Source organism: Rhinoderma darwinii, chromosome 13 (assembly GCF_050947455.1).
Source record: "Rhinoderma darwinii isolate aRhiDar2 chromosome 13, aRhiDar2.hap1, whole genome shotgun sequence".
Taxonomy (NCBI): Eukaryota; Metazoa; Chordata; class Amphibia; order Anura; family Rhinodermatidae; genus Rhinoderma; species Rhinoderma darwinii.
In genome coordinates, this window is record NC_134699.1 from 38,930,914 (window position 1) to 38,958,668 (window position 27,755).

Genomic DNA, 27,755 nt, shown 5'->3' on the forward strand with positions numbered 1-27,755 from the left:
ATCAAATTTTAGCTCTTATTTTTCAGAGACCATATTGAAAATGAAAGGGACAATAGTGGTAGTTCCAGCTTTCCCCTGAAATTGTTTTTATAAATCTCTCCCTACATGCCACATCATAAAACACAACACAAATCTGTGCAATTTTTAGGTTGAATTTTGGTACTTTAGTATTTAGCTTTACCAGGGTTGTACATACCACAAAAGCAGTTCATGAAACTTTGTTGGGGCCAACGGAAAGTGGAGGCCATGCAGCTTATATGGGTCCCGATTGAAAAAGTAGGCCATGTGGCTGCTATAGGACCCATTGAGAGAGGGGTCCATGGGTTTCGTCATATTTTCAACGATTTATTGACACTGGTTAAGCACGTTTTACCATATGTTTAAAAAAATAATAATAATTTAAAAAAAAAAAAGTTACAAATGATATGGATCCATCTCATGGTGGATAAAGTTGTACCCTTGACTCGTGGACAGACCTGAAGATTATGTCTCACTTTTGCGGCCAACATCATTTGTACTGTTGCTTTGAAAGTCAATTGTCAGCTATTAATATGATGCAAAGCAACAAAAGCAAATTCTAAAATATAAAGCTTAATATCAAGATAAAGAGAGCAACAAAGAAATCTTTCTACTTTTTCATTGGACAAATGATTGTTAGAAAGCCTCTAACCCTATATTTTATGTTTTCTTGTATTTGGATTTAAGGTGAAGGTTCACAGCAATTTACAGCAATTCCTTAAAATTACTCCAATCACTCCCTTTACAATTGAGAGCGATTTAAATAATTGGTGAGCGTAGGTGCGGGCAAATTTCTTATACCATCTCAGCAGTATACAGCAGCTTTTAATGGTTCCCGTATTCTTCAAATAGAGATGGGCTGCCGTGATGGCCATCAGCACACAGTACTGTTTTCATTTTGTAATCACTTGAAATAATATTAGACATCAATGATATTCTTCATTGCACTATTTTTATTTTATTTTTATACCTGACTAACAGTAGCTTTGGCAAGTTTATTAGTGGCAAGCGATCGCATTCAGTTCAATCAAACTCCCAATAAATTAATTGGGGTTATGGCCATACATGTCTTAAAATCAGTAAAGGAACCTTTTATGGTGCATATTAATGGGGGTCCTAGATTCTGGAGCCCCACTGATGTGACTGACATGTTAACTAATTGCTTTAATGAAGAAAATTTTTAAAGCAAATTTACCCTTTTGTACACCATTTGTTTCTTTTTATTTAAATATGTCCAAAATTCTGCAGTGATTATTTTTTTTTAAACTTTTATAGTGGGTACTGTATAGACATACAGTTAAATGCAGCCACAACTAGGAGCCATATACATTATGCCAGTTGCACACAAACTATGTGCCACTCGGGCCATTTTTAACGGCATCCGAGTGGCACCCGACAGTTTTCACGGACCAATTCACTTTAGCGGGTGAATTGGGTCCATAAAAACTGTCCCGATTCTCCGATCCGTGGAAAGATAGGATATGTCCTATCTTTCCACGGATCACTGACGTGACCTGGCCGGCGCCCACTGTTGTATGCATGAGGCATAATGCTGCACACTGTTTATAAAAGCAGCAAGCTCCTAAGCTCCCTCTAGTGGGGACTGCAGGTAGACAGAATTGCATCTTTTATCGGCATGTCTCTGCAGGGAATTTGAAAGTTTGAAACTGAAAAATGGAGATCTGACCATTATAAAGATATGCTAAGAAATAAATCGACACAGAAATAAAAACTGCATTGACACTGTAGTTAATATGGGTGTATACCCATATACTTAGTGCTGAATTTGTATCCAGTCAAAGGGAGAGTTTACACAGAGTATTTTGCAGGCAGAAGAAATCAGATTTTGACCACCCTGCACTTTCTTGCCGCTTTTTTGCAGCTTTTTTTTGCCAGCGGCCGTAGAGCACCATTGGCATAAAATGCTGCGAAAAACGCTTTTTCTGCCTCCTATTGATTTAAATGGGAGGCAGTTTTGGACATTTTTGGGCACTGATTTCAGCGCAAAAAAAATCTGTGTGAACTGAGCCAAACTAAATGCATGGATGGATTACACAAATGAGATATACGATGTCCAAAAGAGCATTGTGTAAAAGAAAATCTTATACATACATATGCTAAGACACCTGTCATATATATTTATTGTATAATGGAAAGAGACCCACAGAGTTTTTCACCTGTCAGATAAGTACAGTGTATAGATTGCCATGTCCAGGAGTGATAGATAGATAGATAGATAGATAGATAGATAGATAGATAGATAGATAGATAGATAGATAGATAGATAGATAGATAGATAGATAGATAGATAGATAGATAGATAGATGATAGATAGATAGATAGATAGTGTACATTTTCCCATGGATAATTTATCACAGACAAATGGCACTTAAATTGCAGTAAAAGTCCACAGCCAAAGGGGACAATTACACCCCAACAGGCCTCCCCTCCTATTCACATTAGCTACCATTACATTTCAACACTTGAAATCAGAACAGCCACTTATATTTTGATGATGTCACCAGTTCTGAGTGAACTGACAAGCTGCACTCTGATGAATAAAGCACGACGATGATGATGATGATGATAATAATACTAATAAAAAAGTTAAAATAATTTGGAATCAATCTACATAATTCCTGCTTTTTTGTGAAGGTCAAGTCTACTTTAAGCTTTTACCATGCATTTCTTAAATACACCATAAAATATGAAATGTCACAAAAGAGAAATGTATTCAATTAATATGCAGTAATTGCAATTTATTTATATGAAATTAATTTTGACATTGAAAAAGCATTTCATACAGAAGCGGCTTTATATTGATTGCTTAGTATGAATTCTAGGTTGCTGTAAATCAATATAGCTCTCTTCCATATTATATTTACTGAAGTCAAGCTCCCCCTTTGACACAATTTGGGGAAACATCAAGAGAGCAAGTTACTTCCTCGGCCCGTAATAAAATTAGGCTTTTTGATAAATACTTATTTGAAACTTAGGACCTAGACTATATTGTGTACCTGCAAGGTGCCATTGAAGAGAAAGGGCTCAGCTCCAATCAGTCCCATTCCATGTGCTACTGCATGACAAGGTACCTGAAGTTTTAAAAGTCTCTTATATTTGAGGCTGTGTTCACATCTGCGGTCTGGTTTCCGTTTTTCTGCTCTATCAATGAATTAAAACAATAAGAATTCCAAAAGCGCTGGATCTGTCACATGACCGAAACCAATGCCACCTGAAGAGACCCATTAACTTTTCGTCATTATGCCGGACAAAATAGCACAGGAGCAAAAACAACAGAATCTGCGGTGGAGGCCCATAACGGAGCCTGCGACACAGATATAAACAGGGCCTTACACTTACCATCTGGTCAGGGACCTTAGATGAGGAAGCACAGTTTGGTAACACAATTTGTCTTTATAGCAGTATAAACAAAGGCAGGAGGGTAGTTGCACTTAAAAGTGAAGATTATCCTTCTCCCAAGTTTAGTTTAGTCTTTTTGTTATATTAGATGACTATACAACTACCACTTATGATGGTCAGTAATAACTTAAATTAATGAGAATGCCATGCAGGATCATAACGGGTTAGAGGGGCTGGTGTATTTGCCCACAGAGGGCATAACATTTTTATATTAAAGTTGTAATCATAATGGGGTACTGACTATTTTGGCAGGGTACTTGCCCTGCATGATGAGGAAGGATATGGCCACCACCCAGCAGCAGCAGTGCCAGGGCAGGACAGGTTAATGATTAGTCCGCTAAATGAGATATCAGCATGTAGGGATTTGTGTGTGTTACTTTGTGGGTAAGGGGCACCAAATATATTAATCCAAGTAAAAGAATGCCTCGTTTCGTCCCTGATATTTTACCTCAATCTGGACCAAGCATAAAAAATATATCCATGGGTATCCCTTTTCTGAAAATTTTTATAGCCTCCAAAATGTAAAAATGGAAATGAGGCATAACTACTCTCTTCTTCAAAGGTGCCCCCAAAAGTGTCTGCCACAGATGCCCTCTAGAGTTCTTACCTCCTGGGCTAAACTGGACTTCTTCACTGTGTCTGACACCATCAGTGACCTGGCTGGTGCCTGTTTGCCCTATGGTTAAATCTGCCATAAGTTTTCATGGTTGATGTTAAAGGGTACCTGTCATCTACCTTATGCTGCCCTCATAAAGTAGTGATAGAAACACGGTCTGAAACTTATGTGCTAATGTGGACCTATTACTTTGCATAGAGAGACATCTGTCAATCAGCGCATAGTGGGCAGAGCTGGTGGAAAGCGGGCAGAGGTAGTCAAAGCTTACGAATATGCTGCACTCATCTCTGGCAACGCTGTTTGGGCTCTGAATGAAAGTTCTAATAAAAGGGTTCCGATTAGCACATATGTGACAGAACGCTGAAGTCAATACGTCTGTCACTACATTATGCCGCCCTCAGGGAAAGCAGCATAATGACGATGACAGGTTCCCTTTAAGGAGACAAAAGAAAAGTGTGATTGACTGCTTAAAATCTAAATCCTGATTTCCCACAAACACACGAGCCAATAATGGATCTCAAAGACGTAATACAACAGCATTTATATGAAAAATAACCCTTACAATGATCTTAATTGAATATTCAACATCTGCTCTTAAAGCAAGATGATCAGATGATAGATAGGGTTGGATCATAAGCATTATAATATTAGAAATTATGATACTGGCATCAATATATTTTGTGCAATTCTTTTGGATAAAGCCAAGAATGGTAGACATCAATCTACTCTAATCTGAAAGTTTAGTATCCAGGCCATGTAGCTTTGCTCTTTAATACCCCAAAATCAACCTAGCTTCTGTCCAGGCCCCATCAGATGACGTAATAATTCCTTTCAAATTAGGAGGGACTTTATAAAGTGGCCAATGTCTCCCTCCTGCATTCTCACTATCTTTTCCTCTCCTGCATGCCTACCGACGGGATATCTCCCTCTTCTTAGCGGTTACCTCCAGCCTTCCTCCCATCACTCGCCTTCCCCCAAGCCAGCCAATTACAGGTGACTATATGTCCTTTCCAGGCAACATCTGACTTTTTCATCTTATCAGCCAAAATCCAGTCATTGCCACCACTACAAACTCCTAGAGGCTCAAAATCTTTAACCTCTTCGCTGCCAGAGCTAATTGTGCATGCCATAATGACAATACAACATAAGCCTTATATACAAACTAAGGCATTGCTTCTCCTTCTTTTTTTTAAAGGGGCTTCCACGCAGAATACCAACACAGTGGAGCCAGAGAAGCCAACTGACAGTACGGTGCAGACCGCCGGTGTGATTGCAGGGATGCTGATGTTCATTATCATACTCCTTGGGGCCATGATGACCATCAAGAGAAGGTTAGAAGGAGAATTATAAGTGAAGTTGTGTTAACTGTGTATAAAACTCTGGCAGAGAACAGGTTAAAATTCTTATTTTAGAAAATTAATTAAAACTAATGAAGCCTTCTAAAGAAAAGTATGGATTTTAACTTCTGCCATAAAACAAGGTCTTCTCCATTCTGTCTATCGTCTATTTTCTGATTCTTGTCTAGTTGACCTCCTGCCTACTCATTTCTTCCTAGTCAGTCTCCCTGTACGTGTGTATGTTTGTGTACCCTCAGGATATGTAATGTTGAACTTTCATCAAAGTATACATGGTCTTTGTACTGTCAAAGTAAAATATCTGTTGTGTTATTGTGTATCAGTAGAGTGCCACCACGAGCACAAACTTATTGATCATACAGAGATGTCCATCTGAAGGGTTTATAGATAATACACAACTAAAGCTCTTGACGTTGCATACAAATAGATGAATATGGGATTGTTCTTGGATCCATGTGTATTATGTTGCAGTATCACACGGTCTGACTATACGACATGGAGTAAGCGTACCGTTCAGAACACTCTTCAGTATGTGTAAATTAGTGCGTCAAACCAGGCGTCCCATAGTCTGTGTGACTAAGACTGTCATGATAATTAATGTATATTTCTGGATGTGTAGGTAAGCACATGTAAAGATATGCAGACACTACAGATGGGTTTAGAACTGGAAAAAGCTGATAAATATGTTGTGTTAACAAAAAAACAAAAAAAAAATCACTCTTAAGATGTATCTTGTTTACTCCACATAATTGCCATACTAAGGGCTTATGTACATGGCCATATTAAGAATGGATATGTAACGTGGCCTGTTAAAGCTCCATACTGTATCTCCATGTGCCTCCAATTGTATACAGACTCTCATGGAGGCTTCTTCTTATAGATTTATATTAAGGACCCGTAGGGACTCTGTTTGAAGTGTAAAGGATCCATGCACAAGGCTTTGCCCAGTGCGTGATCAAGCGGTTGTCTTGTTCGGATGACACTGTATCAGATTGTAGGTTCCCTTGCCAGAAGCCATTCATGGAGGTGTCTCACCCCTGAAATCCCCTCCATTCTGTTGTTTGTAAATTAAGATCCAGAATATCGATGGTTTTCATAGTCATCTATGTCCCTTATCTGAAAAGAGCCACGCTGGGCATGGTTCTCCGCCCTGGACAATATACACCTCTGGCTGCATAAGATTATGAGCAGATTTATACATACAGTTCATCCACGTTTTCCATCCATGGGCTAAAATTAGACATTCGATAGAAGCGTTGTGCAAAGGACAGTTGGTGTAGGTAAACCACAATAATACGCCCCAACATTATCTTGCAGCCCCTGGCTCCCTGTGTCTGCATTTACATCCTGTAATCTGTACATTTATCATCCAATGCATGAGTTTGACTTAGAACATTTCCATAACCGTTTATTAGGCCTGAATATTAGCATACATATTTGTGTTTGTCAGCATATCCCTATGTATATCATCCTATATTTATTTGTCACTGTCACTTTGTGTTGTGGATATTAAAATGAGTAAGGGGTTCTACTAGTGTAATACAGAGACAGCAGGACAGTGAGAGACAGCGCTACACCTTATTCAGAACTGAGTACAATTGTGGGAGATGCTTACAGTAGTGCAGATGCAGCAGAGCTGATTTCGGTATTTGCCACTACTTACAGTTAAATCATGATATGTTATATAGTTTGTTTTTATACAATGCAAGGAAACAGATCTTCCATATTAAAGAGGACCTGCCACTAGGTCCTACAAAGTGAGTTGGTAGTCTTACCTAATAATATTTTGGCTTACCAATATGCAAATGGCCCATGGGCTAGCCAAGTGGGTTTGGTCGACAGTGATTCTCATTGGGCGTAGCTACCACTGAGCGTCTGACGCTGACCTATCAGCGTGAGGCTGTTTGCTTCAGACATTTCTAAGCTAGCGCCATTGCGTGAGTCTCACGCGATAACGCTGGCCTAGGAGTGTCTGGAGGAAACAGCCTCATGCTGATAGGTCAGCGTCAGAGGCTCTCGCGATGATGCTGGCCTAGGAGTGTCTGAAGGAAACAGCCTCATGCTCAGGGCCGCCATCAGGAATTTCAGGGCCCCCTACAGCTACATTTTCTGGGCCCCCCTACCGTGGCACCGCCTGTTAACGGTACTCCGTCCAGTACTATATCATGGTACCCAGGGCCGCCATCAGGGGGGGTATTAGGGGTACTGATGTGAGAGGCCCGGCCAAACCTAATTGAAAGGGGGGCCCGGCAAACTGCCGCGACTTGCCTTTGGTAGAAAAAAAAACAGGCCCCGTTTTTTTCACCAAAAGAATGTCATGAGCTGCGGGCCCCCCTTTCAATTAGGTTTGGCCGGGCCTCTCACATCAGTACCCCTAATACCCCCCCTGATGGCGGCCCTGGGTAGCATGGGGGCCGTCAAACACCGCCGCCCGTGCGACCGATCACGCGCACCACGCAAACTCCCGCGCATGCGCACCGGCGACCGCCTGGAAGCGCGCACCGAATTTTGAGGCAGATTTTGACCTGCCCACACTATCTTGCCGCGTTTTTTGCCCACGGCGATTGAGGACAGCAGACAGAAAACGCAGCGAAAAATGCATTTTCTGCCTCCCATTGATTTAGATGGCAGGTCAGAGGCAGAACCGCGGCAAGAAAGGATGTGCTGCTTTTTCTTTTTTCCGCGACTGGCTCCCATTGATTTCAGATTAAATCAATGGGAGGCGGTTTTGGAAGTTTTTTGGTGCTGATTCTGACGCAGTGTCCGAGTCAATATCAAGGCCCAAAAACGTTGAACTGGGCCTTATTGTTAGGGCTTATTCAGACGAACGTGTAATACGTCCGTGAAACGTGTGTGATTTTCACGCGCCTTGCACAGACCTATGTTACTCTATGGTGCCGTGCAGACTGTCAGTGATTTTCACGCAGCGCGAGTCCGCTGCGTAAAACTCACGACATGTCCGATATTTGTGCATTGTTCGCGCATCACGCACCCATTGAAGTCAATGGGTGCGTGAAAATCACGCCCAGCGCTTCCGCAGCCGTATAAACTATGAATGAAAACAGAAAAGCACCACGTGCTACAAACATACAAACAGAGTGTCATAATGATGGCGGCTGCGCGAAAATCACACAGCCGCGCATCATACGCTGCTGACACACGGAGCTGTTATGGACCTTTTGCAAGCGCAAAACGCCACGTTTTTGCGCGCGCAAAAAGCACACGCTTGTGTAAATCCGGCCTTAGGGTAGGAACACACTAGGCATGAACACTGCGGATTTTATGCAACACATTTTATTGTGGATAATCCGCAGCGTATCACAGTCGCAGCAGAGTGGATGAGGTTTGAACAAATCTCATCCACACGCTGCAAAAATAATGGACCTGCAGTGTGGCTTTTTGGCTTTTTAAGTCGCATGTCAATGTATTCTGTGGAATCGCCGCTCCTCTGTTGCAGAAATGCTGCGATTCTGCCGCAAAAATCACAAATGAGAAAAAAAAAAAAAGCCACTTTTTTAAATTGATAAAGTTTAGACTTGCCCCGGCCGTAGTCCTGGTGACGCGATCCTCTATTCTTAGCGCAGCCCCGCCTCCTGTCATGACGTTTCATCCCATGTGACTGCTGCAGCGGTCACATGGTCTACAGCGTCATCCCAGGAGGCGGGGCTACGTTCAGAAGAGAGAGATGCGTCACTTAAACTACGGCCGGGGTAAGTCTAAACTTTTTTTTCCCTGCAGGATTCCCGCAGCGGACACGCCTCACGAAACCTGCGCCACTATTTGGTGCGGTTTTGCTGGCGGAATTCCCTGCGGCTCCCGGGATAAGCTGTGTAGTTTTACTCAGCATATCCGCCTAGTGTGTCCCTTATGATGTCGCTCCTGGAGCTGCTGCCGGTCTCTAAATAGGCAGTTGGTCCAGTAGAATTTGGAATTATTTTTTTTTGTGAACCAGCTTAAAAAAATACAAAACTTTGGTGTTAGGGCCTGTTCACATCACTGTTCGCTTCCGCTCCGGGGTTCCTTCTGAGGTTTCTGTCAGGTGAACCCCGCAACGTAAAGTAAAAGTGATAGCACAGCTTCCGTTTGCATCACCATTAGCGCAGTCGACTGCGCTATTAATTCCGTCCGAAAACCAGCCGGAATGGTGACGAACGGAAACCATTAGCGATGTTTCCGTCACCATTGAGATCAATGGTGACTGAAACGGAAGCTGTGCTGTCACTTTCACTTTCCGTTGCGGGGTTCACCCGACAGAAACCTCAGAAGGAACCCCGGAGCGGAAGCGAACAGTGATGTGAACAGGCCCTAACACCAAAGTTTTGTATTTTTTTAAGCTGGTTCACAAAAAAAAATAATTCCAAATTCTACTGGACCAACTGGCTATTTAGAGAGCGGCAGCAGCTCCAGGAGCGACATCATAAGGGACACACTAGGCGGATATGCTGAGTAAAACTACACAGCTTATCCCGGGAGCCGCAGGGAATTCTGCCAGCAAAACCGCACCAAATAGTGGCGCAGGTTTCGTGAGGCGTGTCCGCTGCGGGAATCCTGCAGGGAAAAAAAAGTTTAGACTTGCCCTGGCCGTAGTCCTGGTGACGCATCTCTCTCTTCTGAACGTAGCCCCGCCTCCTGGGATGACGCTGTAGACCATGTGACCGCTGCATCAGTCACATGGGATGAAACGTCATGACAGGAGGCGGGGCTGCGCTAAGAATAGAGGATCGCGTCACCAGGACTACGGCCGGGGCAAGTCTAAACTTTATCAATTTAAAAAAGTACCTTTTTTTTCTTCTCATGTGTGATTTTTGCGGCAGAATCGCAGCATTTCCGCAACAGAGGAGCAGCGATTCCATAGAATACATTGACATGCGACTTAAAAAGCCAAAAGCCACACGGCAGGTCCATTATTTTTGCAGCGTGTGGATGAGATTTGTTCATATCTCATCCACTCTGCTGCGACTGTGATACGCTGCGGATTATCCACAATAAAATGTGTTGCATAAAATCCGCAGTGTTCATGCCTAGTGTGTTCCTAACCTAAGGCCGGATTTACACAAGCGTGTGCTTTTTGCACGCGCAAAAAACGTGGCATTTTGCGCATGCAAAAGGTCCATAACAGCTCCGTGTGTCAGCAGCGTATGATGCGCGGCTGCGTGATTTTCGCGCAGCCGCCATCATTATGACACTCTGTTTGTATGTTTGTAGCACGCGGTGCTTTTCTAATTTCATTCATAGTTTATACGGCTGCGGAAGTGCTGAGCGTGATTTTCACACACCCATTGACTTCAATGGGTGCGTGATGCGCGAACAATGCACCAATATAGGACATGTCGTGAGTTTTACGCAGCGGACACACGCTGTGTGAAAATCACTGACAGTCCGCACGGCACCATAGAGTAACATAGATCCGTGCGAGGCGCGTGAAAATCACGCACGTTGCACGGACGTATTACACGTTCGTCTGAATAAGCCCTAACAATAAGGCCCAGTTCACAGAGTTTTTGGGCCTTGATATTGACTCGGACACTGCGTCAGAATCAGCACCAAAAAACTTCCAAAACCGCCTCCCATTGATTTAATCTGAAATCAATGGGAGCCAGTCGCGGAAAAAAAAAAAAGCAGCACGTCCTTTCTTGCCGCGGTTCCGCCTCTGACCTCCCATCTAAATCAATGGGAGGCAGAAAATGCATTTTTCGCTGCGTTTTTTGTCTGCTGTCCTCAATCGCCGCGAGCAAAAAACGCAGCAAAAAAACGCGGCAAGATAGTGTGGGCAGGTCAAAATCTGCCTCAAAATTCTTTAAGGAATTTTGAGGCAGATTTTTTTTTGCCTGCAAAATACTGTGTAAACAGGGCCATACATAAACAACACTTTGAGATAATTTACTCACTGTGTCAGAAGAGCTGCTCCCACTCCAGTCCTCTTCCGGCGATGTCTTCCAGGGGAGGTCTTCGGTCCAGACGTCCAGTCCTTCACCTCCAGCCAGGCTCCAGGTAAGTTTTGTCCATGTGTGTCCGCGGCTGCGCGCGCTTCGTTCGCGGGTGCGCGCGCGGCCGGTCGCGGGTGCGCGCGCTTCGTTTGCGGGTGCGCGCGCGGTCGATCGCGGGTGCGCGCGCGGGCGGTCTCCAGTGCGGGCGTTCGTGGATGCGCGCTCGCGAGTGCGCACGCGCGGCAGTTTCATTGTGCGCGAGATCGGGTGCGCGCGCGGGCGGACGGTTTGACGGCCCCCCATGACGAGGGGAGGGGGCCCGCAGCAGCAGCAGCAGCAGCAGCTCACGACATTCTTTTGGTGAAAAAAACGGGCCCCATTGCAGGGGCCCGTTTTTTCCTACCAAAAGAATGTCGAGGCAGTTGCCGGGCCCCCCTTTCAATTAGTTTTGGCCGGGCCCCTCACACCACTACCCCTAATACCCCCCTGATGGCGGCCCTGCTCACGCTGACAGGTCAGCTTAAGAGGCTCACTGGTAGCTCCGTCCATTGAGAATCACTAGCGGTCAAACCCACTAGGTTAGCCAGTGGTCCATTTGCATATTGGTTGCTAAATAAAGGGGGGTCCATAGCTCAGCAATGGGGGAGACGCACAAGTATAGGACAAACAGCTCTAGACTCACAGCAGCTTTTGGGTAAGGCTACTAATTAACTTTGTAGGACCTAGTGACAGGTCCTCTTTAAAGATTTAAAACTATAAAGGTAAAGGTCTATAACAGAGAGAACTGGAGGTGTAGTTTGAAGGTACTGACCACCAATTTTGAGCCACCCCCCTCCCCATATACAGAAAGATAACTAAAATGAGATAGAAGAGGGTGAATTTAATGAGAGACCAGTGTGACATATAGGAAAGATACAGAGAGGACAATAATAAGTAAGAGAGAGGAGGCGAGTATAATCTGTTGATGGACTAGAGCGAAATGTAGGCCTGTATATAATATACAGGGTGAAGTACCCATTCATAGATATACGTATACAAATATAGATGAGTATATTGTTTCAATTGTTCTATACTAATATGCATATCAAGTATATGATGACAGAAAGGTTGTGGTAAATGCAATCGGAATAGTATATAGTGCAATGTATAATAGGAACTTACATCAACACAGAGATCCCCAACGTGGCTCGTTGGCTCCCATGTTGCTGGTGGCTGCAGATATCACTGTACTGTAATTACCTCAATTAGTAGCTATGCATAGTCATAAAATATCATAAATGCAAGTGCTCTATAGACAAGGAGAAAAAAAACAAAAAACTCCCGGCGCACATCGTGCATCATCTCTTGTTTAAAGTGACAAGGGGTCGGGGGTAGGCGGTTGTGCTTACCTTGTGGTGTTGTGCTAGGAGCACCACACCCAGAAGTGCCTGTATGGTCTCAATGGACTGCAGCTGGTAAATCTGTGCAGGGGCTGTCAGGGCTCCCTCAGTAAATCGAGATAGATGAAGAAAAAAAGAGGATAAAATTCTCCAGCGCTGTCCAATTGTTGTGAAATTGAAGGATTCAATCCAATGCAAGAAGTTTAAATAAGATATATGTTTAATGGATAAGAATGCTACGCGTTACGAGAACGGACCGATCTCTTCATCAGGCAAAGAAACATACATGTTGCTGGAAATAAATAAATAAATAAATAAATAGCTTAAAAAAAACACCAAAAAGAACGTTACTGGGGTCAAAGGTTAAAAAAACACAAAAACTTTAATAACAATGCTATTGAACAAATACCCACAATTGATGATTACCATAGAGACTGTACACATTAACTTTATTACTGTTCTGCAGTGTATGTGGCTCAGTGTAGGAGAAACATTAGAGAGCTTTTGCCGTTGTGCTCGTGGAACTAAAAAAATAAAAAAAATCCGCCAGCATTACGGTCATTGACATTTCTAACTATGTGATGTGGCATCTGAGGGGTTAAGCAGGTGAGATCGATACGGATATCGATCTCACCCGTTTGTGCAGGGATGCCCCAGCCCTCACTTACATCTGGTAGCTGTGAGCAGGGAGATTTAACGGCTCCCTGCTCTGTTTACTTATTCCGATGCAATGCTGTAAAAAGGCTATTGCATCTGAATAAGGCCCGTTAGTGGCCGCCGTAAAAACACTATGGGGCGGTCACTAACAGGTTAAAGTTTTTTTTTTTCTTTTTGTTTTTTTTTAACCTTTGACCCCAGCAACGTTCTTTTTGGCGGTCTTTTTAAGCTATTAAAACCCTGCTGGGTCCTCCAGCAACATGTATGTTTCTTTGCCTGATGAAGAGATCGGTAACGCGTAGCATTCTTATCTATTAAACATATATCTTATTTAAACTTCTTGCCTTGGATTGAATCCTTCAATTCCACAACATTTGGACAGCGCTGGAGAATTTTATCCTCCTTTTTTTCTCCATTTATCTCGATAAATGCAAGTGCCACTGCCAGATTGTGATTGTGATTTCACTTAAGAGTCTCTTTAGCGACTGGGGTCATTTGCAGCAACAAGAGAGAGGAGCTTGGCTGACTCTATCCTGTGAGATAAAATGTTTAATCGACCAATGGGGATTTCGGATTATGGGATGATACCGTTATCCAGAGGCGTAGCTAGTGGTTTAGCACAGGGGGAGGTGAAACATATTTAAGTGGGCCCCAACCCAATGGGCCCCCTCAACGCATGTAACACGCAGGATCAAGCTGTTACCGATCACATCTAAGTTCATCACTTAGATGTGATCAATAACAGGTGGATCGACACACAGGATACGCTGTCACTGAACCCGTCAGTCCGGTGAACCTGCTGGATTCAGGTCTCAGCGCTTGAAACAGCTGCTCTGTATACAGGATACAAGGCAGCTGTATCTCAAAAAGTAAAAATAATTAAAAAAAAAAACAAATTAGGAAGTTGCACCAGACACACATATATATATATATATATATATATATATATATATATATATATAAAAACATTAAATCGCATTCGAAGGTGTACATAACCTTTAATCTTTTCTCTGACATCTGACAGTGGAGTTTGCATTATAAAGTGTTGCAGACCTCTCTGAAAGTGAATAAAAGAGGATATAAACCCCATCATCCCTGTATATAGCAACCATCATTCCTGTTACTGTATATACCAGCCATCATCCCTGTTTATAACCACTATCATCCCTGTATAAACCAGCCAGGGTGGTATATAGAGGGATGATTGAGGTTATATACAGGGATGATAGCAGGCATATACAGGAATGATGGAGGTTATATGTTTGGGGACGAACAATCACAGTAACGATCGCTCGTTCCCATACATAAACAATTATTGCTCCTTGTAAAATCAACGAGCCGATCAACAAGCTGTCTTGTTGATCGGTGCTCGTTGATCGGCCCATATCTGCCTGTATAAAAGGACCCGAAGGCAGTCAATATTAGAATGGGCCTAGAACTCCATACGGACACGGGATCTTGGCACTGCTGTCAGGCCTGACACCCGTGTTAGTAGTATGAGGCATTACGTCAATACATATTAATGCCACTTTTAGATTTCAATCAGCTGACACAAGAGGCTTAATTTGAAGCTCCTGGGTCACAAAGCAAAATCTATAACAGGGCCCCCAACTATCACACATCATTTGAAGGATTAATTTCCTCATATAGGACCAAGGGACTTTTTGACCCCCTCAGGCTCCATGGTTAAGGTGTACCTACTATAGCTACGCTGCTGGTTGGCACTTGGAAGCCTGCAAGTCTGTAGTCATTCAAAGGCACAGGCACCAAGATCTGCATCATAACACTGTTAGTTGGCAATAATGCTATCAAGCACTGCAGAGCGTAGTCTGTACTCGCCTCCGTGCTCTGTATATAATGAAAAATTAAATATAATACCCAGAATCACAAATCATCATCTGGGTGAATTTTTTATTTTTAAGTCTGGCAGAAAATATGCAGTGTCAGGTTCCATACTGAAATGTTCTGTTTGGTTGGTTAATTTGCTCCTATTTGCAATATGTTTTAGAAGTGACACTGATTTAACATTTATTTGATTTAGGTCATTTCAATAGTGTTTAGCAAAATTGTAGACAGTCCCTTTTTTATTAGACAGTTGATCCAACTCCTGTTGCAGATCAGTATTGCTCACCAGCTGTAAAAAGGTTAGGAACCTCTGTTCTAGGAGATAGGAGTATAATGAGGGACAGCTAGGAAAGGCAATGAAAGATAAGCAAGCTTTACACAATACAAAGTAAGGCTCTAAATGGAAAAAGCTTTATTTATTAGACATTTTGTACTGTGCTTCTCCACTTCCATACACTTCTCTACTGTCACTCTGTCACCCTGGTGAGGTCATGCTGTCACATCTAATTATTCCTCTTTTTCTTTTTATTTCTCGTTTTTCGGTCCCCCCATGTGACCGCTCTCCATCCTCTAGAAGAAATGTGTACTCCTATTCATACTATCTGTAAGTACCTGCAGAAATCACACCCTTTCCCCATCAACACATTCCCTCACCCATACCCCGTTCTATTCCTCACACCATGGCTTACCCATTTGCTATATACTGAGCTGCATGCTAGAGGTCAATAGTTTCGCAATAGTATCAACCATGGCCAGATTAAGGGGCGTGAAGGCCCAGGGGATAAAAATTGGTGTAGTCACCCCACTTAAATGGTGCCATATTAGCTAATGCCCCATAAGTGGCAGCCATGACAAACTCATCTCCACTTCCGAGTGCCCAATATTAGGCAAAAGAGGAGCTCCTGACTTTCCAGACACCTGCATTACATGTCCGCAGCTTTCACACAGGCATTGCCGCCCTGTTATTCTTAAAATGTTTAAAACTTTGATGTCTGGCTGCTGACTGTCTGGGAAGTGCTGAAGTCTAGGTGGAGACCCTTTCTGCCCTCTTTATAATCTAGCCCTGTATATATCCATAAGAAAAGCAGTAGGCAGATGATGGTCCATAAATCTGTAAAAAGGCTAGCTTGATATGACTATGGCAACATTAAAAATTGATCTAAGTACCATCTATTCTATACAGTTTATGGAGCCTGTTTAGTAAACATAAATGTTATTCTGATAAATTGTTGTCAGTTAACTCATATAAAATACTGATATATAAAACTTATAGCATATGTATGACAGTCAGCAAATCATGCATTCCATAGAAAGGCTACAGACTGCAATGACACTCTATGGACCTTTTGATGGGTCCTAGGGGCGACCACAGGTAGTCTGAATTTGTTGTTGCTCTGCTGATCTAGGTTCACAACGCTCTTGGATCACACAATGGTAGCTTAGAATATATAACATTGGCATCATATATTTAAATACTTAAACTACATCTACAGTATCTATAAGAAGGATCATTTCTTTCATTTGGACTTTTTTTTATGTTTTATTGAATGACCATAGATTTATTTAGGCATTCATTACATTGAACAACAGAAAAATAAAACTTTTTGATGGCTTTTTGGCAGCAATTACGGTCTGTATGGACAGGCCTCTATCGGCTTTGCACATGTGGACACTGAAATTTTTCCCTCTTGTTCTTCCCAAATCGGTTCAAGCTCTGTCAAGTTACAGCACATGAGCTATTTTGAAGTCCAGCCATTGTTGGTTTTAAGCCATTCCTATGTAACCCTAATTTGGTCTCATTCGACAATAGAACTTTTTAAGACTTGATTTGAAAGTCTCCTTCATGCCTTTTGATAAGTTGTAGGTATGAGTTTTTTAAGCAATAGCTTTGTTTTTCCTCCATAAAACCATTACTGGTGAATTACATAGGCAACGGTTGTTGTATGCATAGTCTCCCCATCTCAGCAATGGAAGCTTTAACTTTTGATGGCCTCACTCCCTAGTGCCCTTCTTATATGGTCAATTTCTGAATTGCGTGCTTAAGGCAGAGTTAAAGCTGTGCGTTTTTCTTTCCATTTTTACCCGAGCTGGTACTTTTCCTATATTTGTCCACTGACTGGTACTTTATTTTTTTTAAAACCTAAAAACAAAGTTGTTTAGGTGTGTTTGTTTGTCTTCATGGTGCCATTTTCCTAGAAAACGGACCCATCAACACCTAGTCCTTTAATGTACAGGTGCATTTCTACTACAATATCTTGAAACAACTTGACTGTAATTGGGTGATCTCTATTTAACTATTCTTTATATTACTAAACTCAATTGGTGGTTCCATTGATGTTTTATACATTTAGTGGAGATTTTTTCAACTTTGACAATAATTTTATTGATCAATGTCAAGAAAGCCAGTTCAATCCACTGTGATTCAATGTTATCACACAATAACACATGAAAAAGTTAAAAAGGTGTACATTTTTTTTAGAGGCCCTGTATATATTAGGCAACATGTGTGTTTATTTATCCTACATATCCATCAGATATGTCTTGTTCATAACCCAAATGTAGTTTTACAGTCAAATACCCATCTTGACTTATAAATCATTCAACTCTAATTCATCGTGCACACACACCCATAGTACAGCTCCATGTTGTACGGAGCCATAATAGGGCACCAAAAAAATGCATGAGAGTCTTACTGTACCTCCGTATGGGGAGAATATCTCTGACATACGCTACCCAATTGTGCATCATTTGGTCGCCATGGAGTCCCTTCATGTAGTACAGAGCCACAGGGGATTCTGTGCGTCGTCGTACAGCCTCCTGCATACGGCTCGGTCTTGTGCATGAGGCCTAAGAAATAAATGTTGTAGAGAGGAAGAAATGACTGATTCATGTCTATCTAATCGCATCATTCACCTATGTAGACATGTTTTAAAATCCTTTGGAATTTAAGGCAGCAACCCTGCTTCCCTTATAATAACAACGGCAGAGTGATTGTTCTGCAACCATCTCCGATCCCCTACCCATCTCCTTAAATAGAAAAATATCATTACTGTAATTCACTTACCATTATTAATAACAACTGACTCAAACTCATTAGTGATCTGTGGATAAATCTTTCCTTGTAGAGGAAATGTAAGGTGTTAATTACCCAGGCCTACAAGGAAGCAGTGCCCAAGTGTCACAACATTACGACTGTGGGTAACCTAATGCCTGCCAAGTATCCCTGAGCACCCAATTACACCATGAAAAGCAGTAATATTACTTGGCTTACTCTATAGAGATATTTGCAGCTGAACTAGGTGTGTTAGCCAGTTGAATCACATCTATATGTGATTATCCAATGATCCGCCAATTATGATGCCTTAGTTTAAACAGACAAAGCTATGTTGCTTAGGCCTGGATGTGTCACTCGTTGGGTACAGAAACATTTGCTATAATAAATATCTCACTGTGCGTTAGTCTGTGTTAGGAAGAGACGCAATGTAAAGAAAATCATTTCTGTCTATGTCACCTACCATGACACCTTGAACCTGTCAGACACTGTTCTTTTTGCCTCTAGGAAATTGGCCAAGAAACAGAAAGAAACCCAAAGTGGCTCTCAAAGGGAAATGGGTCTGGTGGCTTCAGATAAAAGCTCCAGCAAACTGAGCTCCACCCGCAATGAAGACACTTTTTCCAGCTGTCAGGACGTCAATGGATTTAGTAAGAACATCACAGTTATTGGGAGGGAGATGCTGTATCATTAAGACAATTATCATGTATGAAATATGAGATCTATTGTACAGTGTAAAAAAGCATTTACACAATTGGAAAGACTTATTAATTCCCACTGGGAAAAGTATTACTGTCTTTTCTTAGTCAGTCTCAGTTTCCTCAGATGCTTTTCCTCTATAAACTGATAGGCTGGATATTAAAGCTTTAATGGCATAATTCTCTCTGAGTACTTGCACTGAGATCCTGCTATGAACGTAAGCCTTTAAAACAGACATTTCCTCAAAAGTTCAATAACATATTAGAGCAAACAATAAACTCCCTACCTGCCTTTATTTATTCCCAAAGCTGATTATTTTTTAAAGCTTTCCAGTTGGGAAATTGTTGCTCCGCACAAGTTAACGCTAATTTTAGCTTTACATTTTATGATATTTGTCCTTCAGGCAGTCCAGTAATGGAATGAGTGAGACAGCGGTAATCTACAAATATCAGAGAACATCTATGTGAGAGTAAGATTATACCATAATTATGAGTAAGACTGCCTTTTAGTGTTGTCCGAAGTGAACATTCCCCCCACTTAGAAAGCTTTACGATTTACAATTTATATCAGTTTTTCCTCAGTCACGTCAGCAGCACAATAATGGGGATTTCTCCTCCCTGCGGGCTGATCAGGTCAGATGGAATATTTAATAAGTGGTATAGTGTATAGATTAGACCCCCTAATATTGCACCCCCTTGTGTATATATTTTTGTTCACAGATTGTCCAAGCCACAGGGGCGGAAATACCGTTGGTGCAACCTGTGCTGCTGCACAGGGGCCCAGTAGGTAAAAGGGCCCACAGTCATCTTAAAGCAACCTTCTTCTCTCTGTTAGATTGCATGTCAAATGCCTGAGATGATGAAATTCATGGCTCACACTTATTATGATGAAATATTGGAGAGCAAGGGGCCCACATACTGTTCTTGAACAGGGGCCTTCAGCTGTCTGTGTACGTCCCTGGTTCAAGGATAGGAAGGGAGCCTTGTGCTGCTGGCGGGACTAAGGGAAAACATAGTTACATAGTTACATAGGTTGAAAAAAGACACAGGTTCATCAGGTTCAACCTTTCTCAATAAATTACCATCATTCATTGCTTGATTAACAATAACCCTCAATGCCATTTGTAAATAAATAGGCATCCAGACTTTTTTAAATGCTGACATAGTATCTGCCATCACTACCTCTTGGGGAAGGGCATTCCATAGCTTGACCACTCTAACTGTAAAGAACCCTTTTCTATATTGATGTTTGAAACGTCTTTCTTCCACACGCAATGGGTGTCCCCTGGTCCTTTGTAGAGTCCTTGGAAGGAACAGATCTTGTGCTAGTTCTCTGTATTAACCACACATATACCGATACATATTAATAAGATCCCCTCTAAGACGTCTTTTTTCCAAGCTGAACAAGCCCAATTTTTCTAGCCTTTCATTGTAATCAAAACCTCCCATCCCATTTAATAATCTCGTTGCCCGCCTTTGAACCCTCTCCAGTTCTCCTATGTCCTTTTTACAATGTGCAGCCCAAAACTGCATTTCATATTCTAGATGTGGCCTTACAAGGGATTTATAGTGTGGTAATATTACATTTGAACCCCGGGTTTTTATCTCTCTTTTTTACACACTAAAACCCTATTTGCTTTTGCAGCTGCTGCCTGACATTGAGTGCTGCTGCTTAGATTATTTGTTACCAGAATACTGAGGTCCTTCTACTGTCCCCAGTTTTATTCCATTTAACGTATATGAATTAATACTATTATTGCGTCCTAAGTGCATTACTTTACATTTATCAACATTAAATTTCATCTGCCATGTTTTTGCCCATGCTAAAACAGATTTACATTATAAATTGTAAAGCTTCCCTTACATCCCTTACAGCAGCGCAATAATGGGGCTGTAGTAAGTAGCTAGGCGGGAACTGATGTACATATCTTAGGATGGATCCTCCAAAGGAAGCCTCTTCCATGGATCTCTCATGCAGTCTGTAGTACATATCTGTTTTACAAAAACTAAGGAGTCACAGAGGTAGAGAGAGCTCTGGTAGAGTGAGTTCTTTAAAAATGTGGTGGATCCAGCCCTTCTACTGTATAGGAATAGAGAATTGATTCTTTAATTCACAACGAGATGGAAGCTTTGCAGTCCTTGTTGGGCCCTCAGAAAGAGATTCTCTTCTTTTCTGAATGAGGCTGTCCTGTCAAGATATATACAAAGACAGTGGGCCAAGTCCAGAGAGCCCCAGTAGACATCTTCTTGGTCAGAGTTAATCACCTGAATTATGTTATCAAATGTGGTACCCTTAATGATGGAAGGAACCTTACATCCGGTAGGATATGGATCTGATAATCCAAAGGCCTGGACGTCTCTCACCCTTTTTGCAAATGTGATTGCTAAGAGGAAGGTAACCATCCAAGAGAGATGAGCAAAAGTGCCATCCTCCAGAGGCTCAAAGGGGAAGTAACTTAACTACCTACGGACTATGCAATTATGCATGAAATAATGAAGAATACTTATCTTGACAGGTTAGTGATATTAAAGACAGTCTGTAATCTACCTGTCCTATACCAGTAGGGCAGAAAAAAATACAGGGAGGTGGAGTTTTAGGGGACAATTTATACACTTCATCAATTATTTAAAATTGTATTTATCCTATCAGCCTGCAGGGCAGAGAAATCCCCATTATTGTGCTGCTGTAAGGAACGTAAGGGAATAGAAGACTTCCAATGCATTGTACACAGTCTGCCTAAAGCATTCTAGTCGGCAATGAAACCAATCATGAGAAGAAACACTATCTGTGGCTTCTATGGCTCCCTTTAAAACAACCACTTTGAATGTTATCAAACTATGGAGGAGGTGACAGCAGTATTTTTTCTAATAAAACTTGGGAAGTGAAGAGTGTGGACAAGAACTAATATGAATGTTATAAACTTGGCCAGTGTGCAGTTCCAGCAGGCCCTGTCCTAGGTCCTGGCCAAAACCTTTGTTATGCTGAAATAGACAATGATATCTGATGAAAAAGTTGGGTTACTGTTATATTGTCAAATGTGTTGTTTGATGGGACATAATGTTGTTGTGACATTGCATTTCATCCTGGACCATGGGCTCATTCAATAGACCCATAATATAATTGTCCACGGTAGGATAAAATGCCACCACTGCAGCACGTATTATGTTACAGGTCATAAGCCATACCCCATTTATATGTAAGATCTTTAGACAGAGATTTTTTTTAATTCAATCTTTTTACAGAGTAGAATATATTGCTACCACCCGGGGCTATATATACCACCTCAGCTAATTCTTAATAAATAGAGGCCAGTTAGAATTTCATTGTGTACAGGTCCCAACTTTTAACATATACTGCTGATGAACAAGGAAGGGAGAGACCCAGCAGGCTGGCAGTTCTCTTTTGCTAGAAAGATGACCCCTTCAGATCAATATGGAAGTGTGTATTGAGATTGGGAAGTTACTAGATAGTTTTCCACTTTTGAGGAGGCCCATGTAAGCTATTGATAAAACAATTGGCTTCTTTTTCCCTATGCATGTAGTGCAGCTATGTTTAAAGAAAGCAATATAACTGAACAATATTTCACTGCCATAATCCCTGTGAAGGCACAGATGAAGTTGTGCATCTAGAAGACGCGGAGTTGCTTGGCACTGTTCACCCTGTGGGTGCTAGAGTAGTAGACCTCTCTTGTATAGACTATGCTGGGTATTCCATAGCTAGACTGATCTGTAACCTGTCTTCCTGCAGGCACTTCCTCTCCCTGCTCCTTCTCTATACAAAGCAAAAACCTGCAGGGAAAATCCTTACTCAATTCCTGCTACTCAGGTAGGGCTTTACAATGAACAAGCCTATCCTGTGAGAATGCTATTGCAAGCCCGTGAGTTTGTCATTACAAGGAGTACGACTGCAAAGATAAATTGCATGAGCAAAATTATAAATAAGTGAGACTGTCCTTTAAAAAAAGTTTTGCAGGAATGTGGTGAGAATGGCATTAACATTGAGGGGCTTATAGTTGAGGTGTAATAGCTATATTATTACGTGTTCTTTTTAGTATAACCTGTCTGGACAATTGGGTCCTGAATCTGTGTTTTTTCTCCTTTTCTTCCACATTGTCCCCTCTTCCTCGTGCTCCATTCACCTGCCAGTTTCCTCAGACACCGTCCCCTCTTCAACTCTTCTAGGTAACAAAACCATAGCTAACTGCATGTCATTGGGCTTAATAGATATATGTACTTTGATATAAATGATTCTGAAGAGTTTGTGTAAAGGCCAATTGATGGTTGCATCAATGAAACCATGCGGCAATGGCTAATATTGTGTCAGGCCGATAGCTCACTTACCTTGTGTAGGGCCGATAGTTTCACACACTCTGCGACAATCCGAAGACACATCAAAGGTTCGAAGACACATCATATGTGTATTGGATTGCCTACATAATAAAATATTGAAGAATAACATTATTGGAGTGTGGAGTTCTTTTCTATGCCTCTGTGGGGTTGGGACCCTACTTACACACTCACGATCAACAGCCATCAATCCTTCTGCAACATGAATCCTCACACAATATCTTAATTTATCTATATCTGTCCTTTTGCCTTTAGTGCTAACATGGAGGGCAAGGAGATCATTTAAAAAAAAAATTCTAAAAAAAATTAAATTGTGTGGAGTCAAGCAATGGACTCGGGGAAAGAAATTCACTGGTCATCTCTGCATTCCCTAAATAACACCATCACAAAAAAGCCTAAGCAGCTCTACAGTGTGGGGACACAACGAAGGAGTGCCACAGAACTCAGGTTTCTAGGCCCATGCAGGGTTAGGGCTAGGGCTTTAAAGCCTTTACCTGGGGGCAGAGATTGTTAGCTGCCCTAGATCAATATCTAAATACAGAATGGTTATTGGTGCTCCCCCCTTCCCCAACTACGCCATGGAGTATGATATGGGAGACAGTTTTGGGATTAAGTGGTATCACACCTAAATTTGCATGTTTTTCTTGGCCCATGGATGGGCATTTCTTAGCTTCCCTTGTTAAAGCATTATATAAAATGCAGCTTAATAGCTTGCTGCCAAGCTACCACATAAGGTATAATTTATGTTATTGGGGTGTTTTTCAGAGATGATCAGATTTGTTCTTTTGAAAAGCATTGTAAGAACCAAGATGCTAGCAATCTGATGACAGACATGTATTGTTACATTGGACTTGTTAATAGCTGCTCAGCAGATGTGTAAACAACAGATAGTGGCTCATCCAGTCCAGTCTTCACTATTCTACACATAGAAAGGCCTACCAATAGTCCCATACATGCTTTTCCTTTCTTAGTCTGATTTCCACCCCACACCTGCCTTTCTTACAGACAGCAGCCACGTCGAGCTGAACCAGCCCACACTGACCATACAGACCCACCCATACCGGACATGTGAGCCATTGGAGATGGCATATCCCCGTGGGCAACTCCAGCCGGCCATCCGTGTGGCAGATCTTCTACAGCACATTACCCAGATGAAGAGAGGACAGGGGTATGGATTTAAAGAAGAGTATGAGGTATGGTTTTCTTTGTCTTTGATTTAAGGGAATATTTTATGGATTTCGGTGACTACAGGTTTTAAACATTTACTCTTTAGGGATAGTTTTAACTATTCTTTAAAAACATTTCTAAGGAAGCTATTTTGTGAACTAACAAGTATTCATGAGAATGAAGCCTATTATTTTTCTATGAATCAAAGCTTTTTTTGAATATTTTTAAGTTTTCTAAATACTGGCAGTGAACAAACTTGGTGATTTTTCGCAATAATGTGCCTAGTTCCTAGAATAGAAACACAGCATTTTTAGAAACATTCTATTCTCCCACAAAATGCCTCAGTTGTTCCTCAAGGAGTCCTTGTTGATTTAATAGTTATTTTATAATGAATATTGTTTAAGTTTCAGAATGTTGATGGAGTCGCATTATCCCTGCTCGGGTGTGGGCGCCGAAGCATCTTTTCTAACCCTTGATCTGAATTTACCATTGTTCATTGTATAACTCAATATAAACCATGTATTTTAATGTTTCTTATATTCCATGCTGTATTTCTTAGTACACCATACAATACTATCCCTTTAGCATCTAATGCTTTATGGGAAACAGTACAAAAAAATTTACATTTTTAGACCATTTTCAATGTTATTGTCTACATTTCCATGCATCTGTATATTTGGTTGCTCAACATCATCAAAATTCCCTTAAAAAAAACTTTTTGTAGTTGATAATACTAGACATATATCGTGTAATTACAAACAACCTTAGGCTCCTCAAGCCTTTTTTGTGTAACTAGATTGTTTTTGAATAATTTGCAACTTTTTGGATGAAATGTATAATTATGTTAAAGGAGTGTTTCCATCTCAAACATTTATGGCCTATTCACAAGCAGGAGAAGGTTGGTCCTCTGACTTCTACTCCACTTGACGAGATGGCCACATTCAGCCACAGACTGAATGGAATGGTGACTGTGCATGTGTGCGTCTCTCTCCATTTAAGCCTTAACTGGGTTTGGCCACCTCACCTGCTACCTTTTCTGGCCGAACAGGGTTAAGGGGAACCACAATCTCTTGATAAGTGGAAGTCCCAGAGGTTGAACCCTCACATGAGACATTTATGGCATATCCTATGGAAATTCCGTAAATGTCCAAGACAGTAAAACCCTTTTAAGTTCCACAATTGATCTGTAGCTAGTGCCTTTACTTTTATCCATCTATGTAGTAGAGTATTTCTGATTCCTGTACCACTTTACCTTCTCCCTCTGTCGCTATTTATAGGATATTCTCTGAAATCCAAAAGCATTTTACGCTATGCTCCTGGTAATTATAGCGCTAGTAACACAGCTGGGAGCAGAGACTGTCCCCATCCAGCTTAATAAGAGCCCATTCCTTCTCCATTAGGACTATCAAGGGCGATTAGCATCTGCCCCAGGGAGGGAACCATTAAAATTGTTGCAGAGAGGCTTAGTCTACAGATTAACCTACTAAAGGCTGTACAGGATAAAACTATGTAATATCCCCCGGCCCTCCCCTATTTAGTACTGGCTGTCCTTTTAATAAATCAATGCCCTTTTCAAAATCCACCGTTAAGCACTATAAATACATTTGCTAAATCTCCCAGTGCTATGTAATATCTATACCATTTTACTTTCCTGTCTTTTTTATTTCTTGTTTATTTTGTTTTTATTTTAGACTAAATAGATTATAAAATATAATACTATATCAGTTATGTGTCTGACACATTTGTCTCTTAAGAGAAAGTGTCTAGTGAGAATGGCCATTTTCTATTAATGTTACAGGTAACCTCCAGTCAAGCCTTTGGTAAGGCCTCTAGAGAGATGGCGTAATTGGCATGGAGCCTATAAAACTGACCGGGGGAAACAATGTACCAAGATGGCATCAGCAAGTTTTTTGTTTTTTTTATTGATTCCCAAAATAATGCTTTTGAAGAAAAAAATAAATAACAAATAAATAGAATTGCTTTTTAGGTCAATAAGGGTATGTTCACATGAGGGCGTCCGTAACGGCTGAAATTACGGGGATGTTTCCGCCTGAAAACATCCCCGTAATTTCAGCCATAACGGCATGTGCAGGCGCTTGAACGCCGCGTCCATTACGGACATAATTGGCGCTGCTATTCATTGGAGTCAATGAATAACGGCTCCAATTATGGCCAAAGAAGTGACAGGTCACTTCTTTGACGCGGGTGTCTATTTACGCGCCGTCATTTGACAGCGGCGCGTAAATATACGCCTTGTGTGAACAGACAAACGTCTGCCCATTGCTTTCAATGGGCAGATGTTTGTCAACGCTATTGAGGCGCTATTTTCGGACGTAATTCGGGGCAAAAATGCCCGAATTACGTCCGTAATTAGTGCGTGTGAACATACACTAAGTGTTCAAAAATTTGCATGTACCCCAAGTGGTACCATTAAAAATGACAACTCGTCCTGTCAAAAACAAACCCACACACAGCTCCGTCAACAGAAAAATAAAAAAGTTATGTCTCTCAGAATATAGCGACAGAGTGTTTTTATTGTGTAAATGTAGAAAAACCTAAAAACAATTATATAACTTTGGTATTGTTGTATCTGATCCGCAGAATAAAGTTAACATGTCCTTTAAACCACACAATAAATTCTGTATAAACAAAACCCCAAAAACATTATATTCCTCAAAATTAAGCTACTAAAAAATACAACACATCCCGCATTGACAGTACAACCATGTCAATGGAAAAATTAAAACATTATAACTGTCGAAACGCCATATAGCATAAATAATGGCCCAGACCAATTTATACATCCAGTATTTTATATTTTCATGGCCCAATTAAAATAAATTCTATAAAACACCTGCGGGGTCAAAATGCTCACTACACCCCTAGATGAATTCCTTGATGGGTGTTTCGAAAATGGGGTCACTTCTCAAGGGTTTTCCCTGTAGTGCTACCTCAGGGGCTCTGCAAATGCAACATGGCACCTGAAAACTATTCAAGCAAAATCTGCGCTTTAAAAGCTTAATCGATGCTCCTTCTGTCTGAGTGCTGCCGTGTGCCCAAACTGCAGTTTACAAACACATATGTGGTATTGCCGTACGCAGGATAAATTGCATAACAAAAATTGTGGAGTGCTTTTTCACCTATATTCCTTGTGGAAATTAAAACCTTTGAGCAAAAAAAAAACAACTACATACTCTTGGAAAAAAATACATGTTTCATTTTTACGGTCTAATTCTAATAAATTCTATGTGACACCTGTGGGGTCAAAATACTC

General features: G+C 41.3%; 1 protein-coding gene across 8 annotated transcripts in view; it reads left to right on the plus strand.

Annotated features, from left to right (window-relative positions):
- Nucleotides 1–27,755, plus strand: part of PTPRT (protein tyrosine phosphatase receptor type T) — a 251,708-nt gene that overhangs the window by 189,015 nt on the left and 34,938 nt on the right. For 2 of the 8 annotated variants that reach the window (XM_075845729.1, XM_075845731.1), the window contains exons 14-20: nucleotides 4,991–5,047; nucleotides 5,250–5,385; nucleotides 15,792–15,821; nucleotides 18,777–18,919; nucleotides 22,716–22,793; nucleotides 23,114–23,149; nucleotides 24,320–24,507. In XM_075845729.1, the coding sequence (XP_075701844.1) occupies nucleotides 4,991–5,047; nucleotides 5,250–5,385; nucleotides 15,792–15,821; nucleotides 18,777–18,919; nucleotides 22,716–22,793; nucleotides 23,114–23,149; nucleotides 24,320–24,507 (668 nt within the window). The remainder of the gene's footprint in view (nucleotides 1–4,990; nucleotides 5,048–5,249; nucleotides 5,386–15,791; nucleotides 15,822–18,776; nucleotides 18,920–22,715; nucleotides 22,794–23,113; nucleotides 23,150–24,319; nucleotides 24,508–27,755) is intronic. The other 6 variants (XM_075845730.1, XM_075845735.1, XM_075845732.1 and 3 more) reach the window with 6 other exon arrangements.